A 16,362-nucleotide genomic window follows, 5' to 3' on the forward strand; every position below is an offset into this window, starting at 1 on the left:
CATGGGAGATGACCAACGAATAGATGTGTTTCACAACAAATGCCTCAGGAGGATTCTCAAAATAAAATGGCAAGATCACGTTACCACTAGAGAGCTCCTTGAGAAGGCAGAGACGAAGTTCCTTAGTGAAGAGGTTAAGAGGAGAAGATGGAAGATGATAGGGCATGTCCTACGACAAAACAGAAACAGCCATACCAACATAGCCCTATCATGGACACCTGCAGGAAAAAGGAAGAGAGGAAGGCCTAAGACCACCTGGCGAAGAACAGTTGAGAGAGAGAGGAACAGCGCAGGATGGCGTACATGGGATGAGGCAAGAGCTGCTGCAGCCAACAGAGAAAATTGGAGGCATTCTGTGGAGGCCTTATGTGCCACGAGGCACAAAGAAGCTAAGTGAAGTGAAGTGAAATGGCTTTGCGATGATGGCAGAGATGCTCAATTCGTAGCGATATTGCCAAAGGAGTTTTGGAAAATCTATGAACGCTAACAGTTCAATGAAGATGTAAACGCATAAGTAGAATTATATGTAGTGCTTACCTAGACATTTCTTCGAACACAGTGCCAAAATGGATTTATCAAAAATTGTTAGAAAACTTACCACCAGTTTAGATAACTAAAAAAAACTTGATTCATTTCCTACAAGTCTAATATCATTTAAAGAAAAGATGAAAAGCCAAAGGGTAAGAAAGTAAATCCTCCACGTGGGACTTATCTAAAAGGTAATTACCTACTTTTGCATCTTCCACGTCCTCCACGAAAACAGCCACGTGGCAACAGTCTGCAGGAGTACTGGATACCATATCTAATAATACCTTTGGCGGGATTGTCTTGAGAACAAGGATTACATGGGTGATTAACTCCCTAACGGATCATACTCTCTTGGGTCTTATTGTTGTTCAGTGTCGTAACTAAGACAATCGTTTAAGCACGATAAGTATCTGTAAGGGTTAGGGTTACCCTCACCACCACCAAAATTCAACGATGAAAACAGCAGTGCCATTTAGTCGCCTTAAAGCATATTTATTCTACTAGCAGTACAACTGATTCAAAAGCGCTCTCTATGGTTTGTGACGCAGTTTTTAGAAACACCAAGAGATTAACAAGAGATTATAATCATAATTTTGGGGACAACTAAACTTTAACCTGTGTACATATTACAGCCGCCCTCATCGAAAAATAATCACAATACGTTTTACAGAGCTAGCGAGTCCCGTTTGTGGGATTGTAGCAACAAGAGTTAAATGGTTGTCACTGTATGTGTACGAGTTCGTCTCCGGCTCCCTGTGTCTCCGTTATATTGGACGAGGACAAACCACTAGCGCATATGGGGCAGAGACGCCCAGCCTGAGAAATCAACAGAGATTTTAAACAAACTGATCAATGTGATTGCGTCATCACCTTGTCCAAAAAGCACGAAATCCACAGTAAAGAAAAACTAACGAGGATATCGTCGATGCTAAAATTTGCCGATGACTATGCAAGGAATTCCAGTTCTGGAAAAAAATCTCTCCACCAAAAATCTCTCTCCCGTGCTCCCATTATCCAGTTCTGTGCTGGATTGGTTTGTCAAGAATAAAACAGAGAGGAACTCTTCACAGACTAAAAGATACTATTGTCTACTCAGAAGCCACTAGCACTATTACTTGCCTTACAGAGAGGATCATTAAAAGCCAGAAGACCTTTAAGTGGCCTTTTCTTTTCTATTAAAACTACTGCTCTCCTCGTAGCTGGATTTTTCAAAAGCTACACAAGGTTACCTGTGTATGTTAAACTAAAAAACAACTATGCTTGTGCATTCACATGTACATGCAAGTGAAAACTACTTCTTTAGCTTGTGCACGACTTCTACCATCTTGATCGACTGAGGAGACTAACCAGGAGGGGTACAGGCATTACCAGATAAAAAGCATTCAAGGAATGTGAGGTCTTCATCGTCACCCCCTGAGTGGTCTCCTTACAAATTCCATTATCTCTAGAATGTACCCTGTCAAAAACACATCTGTTAAATGTATTTTATCTGCGAAAATAACATAAATGATAACAAAACGCTTTTGAGCTTTTCTTTGTAACTACATATTTTACCTAACACTTTAAACTATAACACAGGTGGTACGAACCTAGAGTTTAACTAAAAGTGTATACCCTGGAAATAAAATGTTGAAACTGACTTTCCTACAAACAGAAATAAGAGGCTCACAATACGAACCTGCCCAGGAAGCAAACAAGCCAAATCACATTTTTGTCCAAAACCTATGAGCCAGTTATTAAAATGAAGCCTAGAATGGGTCCAGGATGGGTCCTAGTATGGGTGAATGGGTGCTAAAGCAAGGTTTCCATGACAACTCCAAAGCAACAGCTTGGTGGGGTCAGAATTGAATTATTTGAACACAAATGAGCAAGAGTTCACGAAGACCTCGTTTAAACGTAATCTGGAAAATGTGGCTTTTGTTTTGGAGTCAGCATGCATCCTACTCCTACGGTCTTGCTATTCAGAAGGGTTGCATAAATAGTGTAGTACAGAGCTGTGTGAAAACATTTTTAAGACATCATATTTGAGTTTTGTGACCGGAAAGAACAAAAGAAACAAAATATTCTTTTACAACCATTCAGATACAGCAAAGCATCTAATCAAAAAATTCAATTCTCTAAAGTAGCCTAAATGCCGGTCAAAGCCATCACATCCTTAACCCAGACTTAATTCCATTTACATAATTGGCTCTATAAATTTACACTACTTATACATCATGAGTTTCAATAATGCTTTGAAAAGTTTTATCCTCTCATAAATGTAATTTCTTTCTACTGCATGTCAACAAGTGTTCTTTCTTTACAACTGCACAAATTAAACATCAACAAAGTGCTGCAAACTACTGACAATGAAGTTATAAAATAAAAGTACACTGCAGGCATCACCTAGTAGCAGTGTTTATAGCTGGTTCAAGATGGCTCACACCACCAAAGGAGCCTTATCATGACTCGCCATTGTTTGCTCGTGATGCATTGCTTGTCCAGGAGCATCTAATGGATATGCCGGCCCGTAAGCACCTGGGTTATAAGCTGGCAACTGAGCACCTGGGGTATAAGCTGCTCCACCAACCTGCATGGATGTATGGGACACCACCACCCCGGGTGCACCCATTGGTTGCTGGGCTATCATCACCATGGGTGGATCCTGTAAGGAACAATGATTTATAGTGAGTGGAAAATGCAATATTTATGCATGATTTAATCCATTTGAAACATTAATAAAGTTACGGTGGCAGATGAATAGCAAGATCAACCACAGGCAAATTTTTCCCTGCACTCACTGCTGACTGCGTTTTCTGAAGTGAATGGGTGGGAAAGGCTAGGGAGGCAGGAAAGGACATTAGCCAGGATGGGACAGATGTAAAATTTAAAAAATTGTCGAATAGTATTTTAAGATTATATTCTGAGCAGTCAGAGGTGTGACATAAAATGCTGGTTTACTCTCCCCTCCCCAGTCAGTCATAATGTATGTCATGTGACTAAGCACATGGAATGCAGTAACACACTTGAAGTTGTCAGCCATCTTTGAATGCCTGTTCTTCCGAGAGGAATTTTCAAATCTAATTGAAGCGAACCAAAACCAGTACATGTACATATGGAAGTTTTGAAATATAGCCGTCCAAAAGTGTGGTTCAAGAGTGTACGGCAATGTTGAATGCTATTCTGGGTAATGGTGGTTTGTGGTGCTTGATGGAAGCTGAAGCTGTTTCAGGGTGATAGAAGGAAACAATACAAACATATACATAAATTTAAGCTTCTTCCTTATTCTTGTTGCTGACACATTGTGCATATTACTACCCATAATACCAGTAGTAATACTCATTTGTGGGGCAACCTCTGTCAAAACTGCTGTATATCAAGAGCAATAGACCATCTTTCAGTTGTCTGTTCAATGACCTGGCCTTTGAATGGCAGCACAGCTGCAGGTGACCTTGTTTTGATAAACACCTCACTGTTTTTGCTGTGTAAATTAAGTTGTTCTTATGCTCACTAGTTGACATTCAAAAGAGAAAAGCAGAGAGGTCTGTATCAAAGCAAGGTCATCTCCAGCCTTGCTTGCATTCATAGGCCAGGTAACTAAGCATACAACTGTAAAATGGCCTATTCATTGAAGTCGAGTATTCTAATTAATCAGCTAACAAGACTAAGTTGACTCCAAATGGAATGGGGAGGCAAACTTCTTGGGATGCAGTCAGAAGTGACCTTATAGACAATAACGACAAAATTGCCTAAGGTAACAAATTACATTCGCAGTGGAGGTTTACGTACGGTTGTGTCATACAAAGTCATTTCAATACAAGTTGTTTCGATACAAATCAAAGTCGATTCGATACACATCTAAAGTTGATTCAATATAAACTGAAGTCGTGTCATAGCAAAAGTAAAGTACAAGAAATATCTCAATGAAAGTGCTTTCATCTTTGCATTGCATATTATGACAGCGATCAATTGAAAGTATGCGGTTTCCGGAGCTGCGAACTCATCCCAGAAGAAGAACACATTTATCTAGAGATCTTGGAAATTTTTCTGCTAAATACACAGTAGCTTCTTCTCTGAAACAAGCCAGATTTGAAGGGAAGTCAGACGAGCCTCATGGTGGAGCCATTTGTCCACTATCAAACAAAAACATTATTCACAGTAACATCACTTGGCATTTCTAAACATGGAAATTCTATATTAATAATGATTTCAGACTGCTGGGTATTTAGTTTAGTTTCTGTAGCGAATCAAAATACTTTAGGTAAAATGGAGGTTGGATTGAATTGACTTCAGTTTGTATCAAATCGACTTAAGATGTGTATCTAATTGACTTTCACTTCCATAGAAACAACCTGTGTTGAAACAATTTTGTATCAAAATGACCAGACACCAGTGGTGATGATGTTCTTTTGCTATTTTACGTTGCAGCTGTAATTCATCAGCAATACATGTTACTTATGATTGACTTGATCCTTCAGTAAATTATACAGTACTTGTAGCCTTCCCACCCGTGACTGCACATAACTAGTCAGTTCATATATCAGTATTTTGACCCAGTTTTTTCCCCACAATTTATCACATTTCTAACCAAACTGAGAGTAATGCAACCCTTCATTTCTGTCAAGCTTGATTTTTATGTTTATAGTACTATTAAGAAAGTAATGTCCTTACCGGTGGAGCACAACAAGTTGCAGCACAACCCAAAACGGATCCGGCGAAGGCCAAAATAGCGGAGGCATAACAAGAAGCCAAGATTACATAAAAAACAGTCAAGACATTTTTCAAGAGATCACAGTCGTCAACTGGTATAACAGAGGCAAAATATAAAAAAAAATTCAATTAGTGATCATTGACACAATATACATTGTATGTACCCATAATTGGCTTAAATCAGTTGCAAGCTTACACTTCTAGATCTTTCTGTAGTACAATAGTTCCACCCAGAAACAAGATATGGGCATGCAGATAGAAAAGCTTTGAGTCAAGGTGGCGTCAAAACTGTTTCCAGTACTTTTCAAGACACAAATTTCGATGGGTCATTAATAACCACTCTTTATTAGTTGATGCTACAATGTTGACACTATGTTACTATAGCAACAGTATAACCTGTTAAAAACACCCGTAATTTCAACTATAAGTCTTTAATAATATACAGTCACATATTTTAAGGTGGCGTAGAATGCTTTTTAAACTCTGCCAAAAGTTGAATACATGGCCTTACGCGCCTACTGGTGCCTTGAGAACTGATGATGATGAAAAGTTGAATATCATCCTACCTATTATAATTCAATAATACACCGTGCGGTTTTGTTGTCATGCTCATGCATGCATTCTTTGCTTTTCTTGGAAGGACACCAAGAATTAAAATTTAGTTTTATGGAATCATTTCTCAATTGAATGATAATTGTATCTACCAGTAAAGGTACAATTTGGCACGCAATTGTGTCTGCATGAATTCTGTAATCTTACCATTATAAGTTTCTGCACTATAGTCATTGTAACAAACACAACTGCCGGCCACAGTCTCACAGTTGCTGATATCGACTACTAGAGCACTCCAAATGGATACGGCAATGGTGACAAGAATAGCTGCACCTGCTGTCACAATCGTCATAATAATGCTCAGCACCAAAAATGTAACCATCTAAAATGAGTGACAGAACATAACATTACATATTAGCCACAAAACAACTTGTGACTTCAAAGCAAATAGAGGCCATTGACACATAATTATTTAACTCAAACAGGACACTATTCACTCGCTTTTAATTTAGTGCCTTACTGCCCTCATTCAAAAAAGCTGGCATGACCTGTTAATTTAACACTGGATGCCCAATTAAGATTAGGGGTTCTGTAATTTGAATTTCCATTCCGGATTAAAATGTAGCCTTGTGCTGTCCACATAAAATGATATTAAAATTATACCTTTTACCTGTAATATCATCTACAATAAGATGAAATGTTCAAAAATATTAGTCCCGACCAACAGCATTTGAACCCATGACCTCTAAGAAACTAGACAGGTTGCAGGGCATTCCCAAACCACAGAGCTATGGGCCATAATTTTACCAGCTAATGTTCATAAATTATTTTATATGTGCATACTGCTAGGAGAAAGTCGATCACTATCCGTGAATATTAAGTGCCCCATTTTGATGTAAATTTCTTACTAAGGCCCGCCCCCAAATAAGCACCATCCTCAAATAATTACCATACCTAGAATGTGGTGCTTCATTTGGGTTTATTAATTATTTTAAATATTAAATAAGTTGCAGAGAGCTGTCGAATGCTAACTTGAAGAGTTTTAAAGAACAGTTTCATCTCAGGAGTGCATTAGTTTGGATCTTAAAGTTGTTCCACCACTCTTAAACTACTTTACTGTTCTTGTTAAACAAAGAAAAAGGATTTTCAAAAAAATGAAAAATTTTGAATATTAAGTAATGCCCCTGAATAAGTGCCAGCCTCACGGAAAAGTGCCGCATCAACAAGTTGATAACTTAAATAACAGCCATGGCACTCTTTCAAGTACACTCTGCCATAAGTGTCCTGCACTGTGTTTATTAAATTAATCCTGGTAGCCCACAAAAGATAACTGCATAATGATTCAGACATACTTACACAGCACTGATTCTTTGAAATGCCAGCAGCAACTCCAAATGCCCCAGTGATGAGAAACTACAAGTAAAAGATCCAGTACAAGAATGTTAACTAATTAACAGTTTTGTATCAATTAATTTATTACAGCAGGGTATGTAAATTAAACCTGTAGTATGCTTAACCCAACAAAAAGCAGGCAATTGTTGGAATGCCATCACTGACCTTGAGGTCCCCAACAATATCACCCCTGTGGTAGACAAATCTGGCACCCCAGATGACATTGACATGAACTTACAATATAACTACAGAATTGACTTTAGAGGAAAAAACTACAAGCAGACCAGAATCAGGGATGGATCCAGGATTTTACAAGCAACTGGGTGTTTGCACCCACTTAGCTAGTGGGGCATGCTCTCCCATGAAAATTTGAAATTTGGTTCTCTCAGAATGCAGTTTTCCTACATTCTGAGAGATTTACAAATGTAGAAACATTTGTAGTGTGTGATTTCTGGAAATCACTTGTTTTGAACTACTCTGGATTCACCCCTGATAAACCCACCTCTAATACTTGTAATTTAATGATCCCATGTACATGTATATATATTATGTAAGTGTAACATGTCAAAATTTATGTGATCTTTTAAATTCTTCTGAAATATTTTGTCACGCAGTACAAAAAAATGTGTAGCCTGCAGAACAGGCGTAATTTTTTTTGCGTATTTTAGACGAACAGAGGTGAAAGCGAGGCGAGCACGAAGCGCGTCAGTTGCGCACAAGGGGAAGAGCATGAAAAAAACAAGACGCCTAAAGGCAGTTCTGTGGGATGCTTTGGCTAGAGAGCATAGCATTGGAATGAATTGTGAAGTTACAGTTAAGTGCGATGATTAGTCAGTTAGATCAGCCATAGAAATCACTGTAGAAAGTGTTGAAGAAACCATCACTGTGCTTGTAGTGGAAAATAGGGTAGGCAGAAAATTACTGTGTGAGCAGAGCCTCCTTCCCTGGCTCCTATTTCTTCTTTCCGGGTGATCTACAACATGGAACGAGAGTATGCGCGGTGTTTAGAAATGTGTGAGAGGAAAACGTAACGCAACATAACACAACGTAATGCAACTGGTTGGTAATGACGTGTGCTTGTTTATTCGAGATAACGAAAGGATTAAGCTTCCATGAGAAGCACGAGGAATTCTTCTTAATAAATATCTCCCTTTGTATTTATAAAATGTTAACAGTGGAACACTGAAAACAAAATAAACATTGACTGGAATAATCCTTCTCGCAAACACTATTTACATGTGTGTTCTGGTAAAGAGGTAAGCTCAATGTCAGCAAGAATACACAAAACCTTACACATACACGTAGCATGACTGTCGACTCATGGATTGAACTGTGAAAGGTTCGATAAAGTAAAACTCTCGAGGCTTAAATATCTTCAATTGTAAACCAACAAATATTTCAGCGAATTTTTGAAATGGTTGGTGTCAATGTTTCCAGTGATGGACTCCTTGATTTTTGAATACACTGATTCAGTGAATATCGTGTGTCAAAGTTACTACAAACTTCTTGTTTAGACTAAGCATTAGGTACGTAGGCCAGATGAACATGCAGGTTTGGTTGCTGAACTCGCTGGTTGGTTTGGCAGGCCGAGTGAACAGTGAACTGACATTGGTTCGATGCATAACACGGAACGGATGATCTGCGAACTCTGTGCAATTTTCACAGTTCGATTCAATACACAAAGTCAAAACACTTTCTAAAATGTCTTATCTTCAGTTTATTTCCTGAACATGAACACGTTGCTACAAGCACTACACTGCATGTCTACACAAGCTACTCCTTGCCAGAATTGCAGAATCTTTCGAAATTACATTCTTTTACTCCTGTCCTGGGGCCCTTTCTTGAAAGGCCTGGAAACTTTTCGGGCCCATAAAACCATTTTCAGTTCATCTGTATCTAAAATTGGAGAAGTGTATGCGACTGAAACTTCTTGTATGAAGAGAATCTCTGTTCATATTAAGAACATGTGAATTTAACAGCTCTGTAATCGTAAGGTTCGAGATTTTGCTTAATGGCTTTACGGGCCCGAAAAGTTTACAGGGCTTTTGAGAAACGGGCCCCTGAAGTCATGTCATCTTGCATGTGCTTCCAAGTTTAACCCAATAAAAGTAGTCCCAGCTGTGACGTAATTTCATTGTCAATCAAATTTGTCGTTTTGCGTCGACAATGAAAAAGGAACCCCAGGTAAAGCTAATACCATGGCCTGCCACAGGTGTCGCACAGAATAACGCCTGTACGCATACCATTGTTCAAGCTGTTCTGCTCCCAGACACAGCCTAAATGACCAGCCAATTACAGCATTACAACAACAGTGGTAATCATGCTGCATTGAGGGCCAAATCTGCAAACTTTCAAGGTCTTGTTTTCATCCCGAAAATAGAGAAATTACTTTGGGACTTAAATGGAAAGAAAAAACACAAATCAATGTTTAGGTGGCCTCAGAGTGGAATATCAATGTGTACAGAGTCCTCAAACCTTTCTGGTGAACAATTTTTTCCTTCATTACTGCCGTGAAAGCATGACGATCAGTGAGCTTTCAAGTGAGTTTTTATATAAGATCGTGGATTTAAAGCAGCTTCCTGGACTTTAGAAAGTGAAAATGGTAATGTGCAGTATTACTTCAAAGTTGAATTCAACTTCTGGAATGATTGGTAAGGTCACAGCAGATAAAATGATTGCAAAAGTCATTGGTAAAGACTGAAGCTTTTGCTTTAGCCTGAAAATTTATCTGAACATGTGGTTCATGCAGTGATGCACGTCTGCAAAATTTTAACCATTTTTTTAGACAGGTTTCTCTACCTCATCTACGTCTTTAATGAAAATTTATTGTTACTGAACTTCCTATCACGTTTCTTTCCTTTGGTTGCCTTTATTTGGGAATTTTAGGTTTTAAAAGTGAACATTCTTTTTGCATGCTGGATTTCTGCATAATTAATTTATGGCAACCACCTTCACAGTTTGTTTGTTTAGTTTATTTGCTTTGTTCAAATACATTTGTTTGAGTGTTATTCAGCTATTACAGAACTCCTGAGAAAAGAACTACGTCAGGGCACTAATTTAACACAGTTGAAATTTGATTTATACCTAAATAAAATTGGCTTGTTTTCTCGTCTTTTTGATTTTCATTCTCTGCACTGTATTATTTTCATTGTGTGGCCAAGAAATTATCTGAGTTCTTGTTTTTCAATTAGGTTTCACTTGTTTCATTTGCTTTTATTTTTCCGATGTGTCATTTGTTATGGTCAAAGAATGGAAATTCAGTTTTATTCATTTCATTTTGTTGTCAGAATTTAATAACTCATTTTTGCACATTCAATTTTCTTGGCTTTTGCCATGCCATGTTGCATTTGAAAAACATGCAAGGATCATGTGATGTAAAGTAACCAATTGGGTAGTCACGTTCATATTTGAACGCCAGAACAGCTTGAACAATGGTATGTGTACAGGCGTTATTTTTTCGTGCTCTTCCCCTCGCGTAAGACTAGCGCTTTGCGCTCGCCTCAGTTTCGCCTCTGTTTACCTAAAATATGCAAAAAAATTACACTCATTGTGCAGTCTACAAAATGTGAGACTTTTGAATTCTTAAATTGCGAGACCGAGACTTCAGTGTGTTGTAAGTGTGAGTGCAAGACTGCAATCAGACACCTAAAATTCTTAAAGTTCTCATTCAGATAAAATGAAAAGTTAAGATTGACCTTTTCTTGCGGAATTTGAAAACTGCATTATCAAAATTCACAGCCAAGTGACAAGGAGATATATGTCATTTATAAAAACAAACAAATGATTTGGGACTTCAAGACTTCCTGAGCCTTACACAAATCTAGACTTCAAGACAGCCTTGTATAAAAAGTCAAGACTGCAAGATGTCCGGTTAGCCTAAATAACTGTCTGGTTAGCATAAAAAAACAGTCTGGTTAGCCTAAATAGAACTGGGTAAGCCTAAACAGCCACCCCCCCCACCCCCCCCCCCCAAAAATACAAACAAACAAACACACAGTCAAACAAACCAAAGAAAGTTGGCCTCATCCCTAGAGCCAGTGTTACACTTTGATATTTACTATTCAAGTTGCTTCATTGAGTGTCCTCTTTATCCAATCGCATATAAATTTGTTTGCCTCACCTTCCAAGTTCTGTTTACGACGATTCTTGTTTCTTTTTTTCAACATCGGAGGCACACGTCTCAGCAAAATGGTTTCTTTTTAAGTCACTAGTCATAGTTTTTTGTTAGTGTTTTCGGCGTACTTCGAACTCATACATGGCTCATTTGTTATCTCGTGAGAACGAGTCGAGCATAAACTTTGCTTACTTGGCAGGCTTTAGAGCAATGTAATTCGTAGACCAACTCGTTCCGAGAATGATTGAATGATATCTTTGTATGTGAGATGAACATAATAAGGCGTAATTCTTGCCAAAATTTTCTTCCCAAAACACCACATTCTGTATAATATGTTGTTTACAAAGAGAGAGCACACGATACAGAAAGATGTTGACTTCTCATCCCCAGTTTCGCCGGTCTACTCTAGGAATGCCTGGGACCATGACCCTCCTTTTGGCAACCAAGAATGGTTTGCATTCTACGACTCGGGCTTTCCTACAGAAGCCCGAGTAATTAAGATGGCCGAACACAATTTCCGCATGCGCTCTTGCTAATGTGATTCAGCCTGCGCACAAGGATTACACAAAGCAAACATGGCGTTGACACGGTGATCATTTTATTTGGTCAATGCCCGCACTATCTGTGCTTTCTTTCTTCATAATTGAACACAGTGTATTTATGGTTTTACTCTTTTATTAAAAATGTATATTAGAAAAGGTAACAATGCTAAGAACCCAGTAATTCTCAGATTTTCCTTTTTTACTGAAAGAACCCAGTTAAATGTACAGCATGTGCCTAGTAAGGCAAAAATTTGCGATTGAATGTGGAATAGCTTTCTTGGAAATACGCCTATTTCACGAGAACCACTCGTTAGAATTTCACCAAATTTGGCACACAAATACCGTAGAAAACAAGTAACTGGAATGTTGAAAAAACTTGAAAATTATTTAACAGAGGCAATTCTAGATATTCCAGTTAACCTTCTACAAAGGATAATTAAAAATCTCTCTATTAAACTTAATTATTAAAATAGTGTTAACTTGTGAGTATAATGTGACAATCCTGTTGCATGCATATGAAAAAGAAAATATAACGGCTAGATTTTCTGCAAACAAACAAAATCGATTTTTAAGGCGTGTTTATATTTATTCATGTTGCCATGGCACATACGTCAGCTTAGCTATCAAAACTCCGAAGTTTGTGTTGTTAACTTGTGTGTTGCCATTTTTGGCTATCAAAGGATCAAGGGTTTTAGCGAAAAAGGAGAATAAAACACAAGTATCAAAACTGTGTTCGGCCACCTTAATTGACATTTCTAAACAAAGATCTTCTAATCAATTAATATAATTAATTGACATTTCTAAACAAAGACCTTAAGGCCCAGTTCATATGTCACATTTCTGCCATGTCGAATTCAATTCAATTAAGTGCAACAGAAATGAAACTGTGGATTCATATGTTGCACTTGCGTCGCACTTAATTCAGAATTTATACTGTCGGGTATGTCGACCAGCGGAAAATGCTTTAAACGTAGAGTATTCAATATGGTGGACGAAAATACCAAGCGATGAAGGACTTTAATTTTGTGAAAAATTGTCTGCCAATGGAACGAGAAGGAGAAGGCTGACGATGGAGCAGTATGTGTTGAAATATGTTAAGGTTGCATTGGGTCGAGAATGGCCAAATCTCTTCTTTTTCTTTGGCGGGAAAACATTTACACATGCTCAATACATTAACATAATGTATGCATTAGATTCGACACGGCAGAAATTCGACGTCTGAATCGGTGTCGCATTTCTGTCGGATAATGCGACAAGACCGGTCGAACGTGCGGCAGAAATGCGGCAGCCGATTCAGACGTTGAATTTCTGTCGAATTTAATTCATTGAATTGAATTCGACACGGCAGAAATGCGATGTAAGAACGGCGGGCCGAATCCTATCGTGCATCTTGAATCAAACTGGCAATTCCTCCCAATGATTGAGAAAACCTTATGGAAAAAAAAAGGTTTGAAGATATTGGGAAAAAAGTTCGGCTTCTTAAAAGTCTAATCAACTCGCGTTCGTAAACTTGGGAAACGGATCGACCCTTAGCAACGGTTGCCACCACGGTTGCTTTCGTGTTAAGTCTGTACGTCATTCTACATGAATGAGGAAACAACTTTCATCGCTGAATTCGAGGTTAGAATCGATTTTGCTTATACAGCATATCAAGGAGTTTGCAAAATACACATTGCGTCGTTAATTAAGTTTCCGCTCTTCCTGTAAGGAAATGGGATCCTTCTGTCTTTGAGTTTCTGTGATAACGTATATATAGAAATTATGAGTCACAATAATAAAGAGGGAAAGAGAAGAGCCCAACCTCAGGTTGGAATACCAGCTTTACACAATTCGATCTCAGTCCCAGCCCTTGAAAAACCGTAATTACGCATTGAGGTGTTCAGACAATGAAACTAATCGACCATGAAGGAGCATGAAGCAGACAGAACGAAAAATACCCGGGTTGTGAACAATCCCTCACGCAATCTGTGTTTCTAACCTCATCATATACTAGTAAATTAAAGAAATGCCTCGAATTAAGCTTATTTCTCGAAGCAGGCAACAAAATAATCAATCGTTCAGGAGTTTGTATACTCACCGGGAACCCACTCCAGTATGGAGTCTGCGAAGTGCTCATACTGCCATAACTCGCAAATATGAACGACGCGATTATCAGTCCACCAGCCACAAGCAGCTGTAAAGTACCAATAACCACAGCAGCGGTACCGTGTCCTTTAGTCATCCCCATTTTAGCGCCTGGTTGTCGTCCCTTTAGCGTTTTTCAAGACCAAATATTGCGTGCAAGCGAAGCTTTGCGTGCAAATATTCCAGACTTTGATCAGGTGGGACTTACGCATGCAGAACCGGTAAAACCTGTTTGAAGCCCGTCAAAAATGCATCAATAGGAAGAGAGTTGGACGACAGACAGATGACCTTTATTTATATTGAAAAACAATAGCAGTCATACAAGTTACAGTGTGGGGGGCTTGCAATCCCACCAATCGGAACACATGACTGATCAATACCTTGGAAACGAGCCCTAATGTTAGTGGTATATTTAGCGTGACTGTTGGTATTGATACTGGAGGAAACGACCATCACGCGAAACTGATTCATTGGGTCACGCGATTTTGCATACAGCTGGGCCCCGCAGGAGAAACTTCATTCACAATATATTAGACTTTTCTCAGACTAAACTTGTGAAAAGTACGGTAAATGTGCGTAATTCTGTTTGCCAAAGCGACGAAAGTAAATTCATAATATTCAACACCATATTGATAACTAAAAGGAAAAACTTTATTTGCATTTACTTCCGACAAACATTTCCGCACTTTGTCGGAGAAATTTGACAACGTTCGCAGATTTATTTCCACGGTTAGGCCTACCGTCCACACTAATCCGCCCAGAAAACGGAGCTTTCGAAAACGCTCTTCAAACCGGAGGAATTTCAAAACGCCGACTTTGCGTTTTAGTGTGGACGGAAAACAGTTTGAAAACGGAGCTTTCCGAAAACGATGACATTACGATAATCGTGATATTTCCCGGGCCAAGTCCTCCTCAAACACAAATCCAGAATGACCGGTGAACGGTGCGTTTTCAAATTTCTCCGGCGTAGTGAGGACAGAAAACATTTGATGCGCTTTCAGAGCGAAAACGCCGCTTTCAAATTTTTCCGGCGTAGTAGTATGATCGCGTATTTAAATGTATGTTCAAAATAAATGCAAACAACGAAGCTCCAATTTGTGCGCGACTGGAATGCGGATAAGCTCTCCCTACGGAAACGCTTGCCACGCGGGCTAAGTCACGTTTTATGGGGCCATCTTAGGGTGAAAACTAAGCAGATAGAAGATTTAACACTGAGATCCAAGCTCATAAGTGAGTGATTGTCAGTCGATGAAATAGGACTATCAGTGGATGAAAAAAGTTCCGAGGACGCCAAAAATTGGACCAGACATTACACGCCGAGTCCAATTTGACAGTCAGGAATATTTGACTGAATGCAATTAATTCCAAATTGAGCTAGAAAGTAGTCGTATTATAATTATTACCTGTTAATTACTTTACTCACATGGCTGTCCAAATAAGTTGTTAATTTTGACACATATTCGAATTAAGATATACTATCGGGACTGTTTGCAAAATTGACGACAAATCGTACGTGTTCTTGTAAGCTATTTTTGGCCTGACAGAATAATTATAAATATAAGGAGCCTGTGTCACGGCCGCCCTCCCCGAAAGAAAACTTCGTGGAGGGCGAATGCAGCTACGACTGGTGATATACAAAAGGGGCATTTAAGGCGGATTGTCCAAATCATTAGGGAACTTTAGATTGGACTACGAGTACTGACGAGATTGAGTACGAGTACGATTTTCGATTTTCAAATCAGTGACGTTTCCAGAGCCCTCGCTCTTCATGTTGGTTTTAGGCAGAGAGGGTAGCTCACGGGATGAAATGGGTATGTGATGTGATAATGCGAAAGTCTGAAAACTAGAATTGAAAAGTCGTTCTCGTCTCGACCTCGTTCTCGTACTCAAATCTAAAGTTAGGGCTTGCCACAAGTTGCTCGAGATTTCCCAAAAAGTTCCCCGAATTTTCTCAAAAAGTTGCTCAAAAGCTGCTCAAAAGCTGCTCCAAAAAAAAGTCAAAAGTTGTTTTTTGTAACGAAAGTTGCTGAAAAGTTGCTACAAAAAGCAAAAACTTTTTGTCTCTCTCTTCTTTTATTTGGTTTGATGCAAAAATATGCAATCTGTACAACAAAAGTAAACTTTCTAAGCATTTTTGTGCAATTTTGCGTTGTAAGCAGCGTCGCTGAATAAATTTGTTCGCAATACGTATGAGTAAATACTACGCATCAATATCAATATAACAATATTAGTCTTCTAAAAATTCTATTTGCGCCAATAAAATTGTCGTTGCTGTTCACGGTCAAGACTTCTAACCATTTTCAATTTCGTTGGAGTACTCAGTCTTGCCCCTGCTTATGCGGCTACCCTCAAAGGATCTGAATGACCTTCGGAACCTGAAACACTCGAATCAGGGGAACGTGAATCTTCGTCCGCCATTTT

At 38.8% G+C, this 16,362-nt stretch overlaps 1 protein-coding gene across 1 annotated transcript; it reads right to left on the minus strand.

The window, feature by feature from the left end:
• Positions 1–716: 716 nt before the first annotated feature.
• Positions 717–14,183, minus strand: LOC145479604 (uncharacterized). Its single transcript, XM_081458013.1, has 5 exons — positions 13,895–14,183; positions 7,126–7,182; positions 5,977–6,151; positions 5,179–5,309; positions 717–3,172 (listed from the first exon to the last, which is right to left on the minus strand). The coding sequence occupies exons 1-5, from the start codon at positions 14,042–14,044 to the stop codon at positions 2,948–2,950; spliced, it is 738 nt and encodes a 245-aa protein (XP_081314139.1). The 5' UTR covers positions 14,045–14,183; the 3' UTR covers positions 717–2,947.
• Positions 14,184–16,362: the final 2,179 nt, after the last annotated feature.

Source organism: Orbicella franksi, chromosome 2 (genome assembly GCF_964199315.1).
Source record: "Orbicella franksi chromosome 2, jaOrbFran1.1, whole genome shotgun sequence".
In the NCBI taxonomy this organism is placed as follows: Eukaryota; Metazoa; Cnidaria; class Anthozoa; order Scleractinia; family Merulinidae; genus Orbicella; species Orbicella franksi.

Excerpts from the sequence above, each read along its gene's own strand:
- LOC145479604 (XM_081458013.1), bottom strand. The coding sequence starts at position 14,044 with ATGGGGATGACTAAAGGACACGGTACCGCTGCTGTGGTTATTGGTACT. Across the intron at positions 6,152-7,125 it reads TTTCAAAGAATCAGTGCTGT|ATGGTTACATTTTTGGTGCT; the intron begins GTAAGTATGTCT and ends CACTCATTTTAG. Across the intron at positions 3,173-5,178 it reads CAACTTGTTGTGCTCCACCG|GATCCACCCATGGTGATGAT; the intron begins GTAAGGACATTA and ends TGTTCCTTACAG.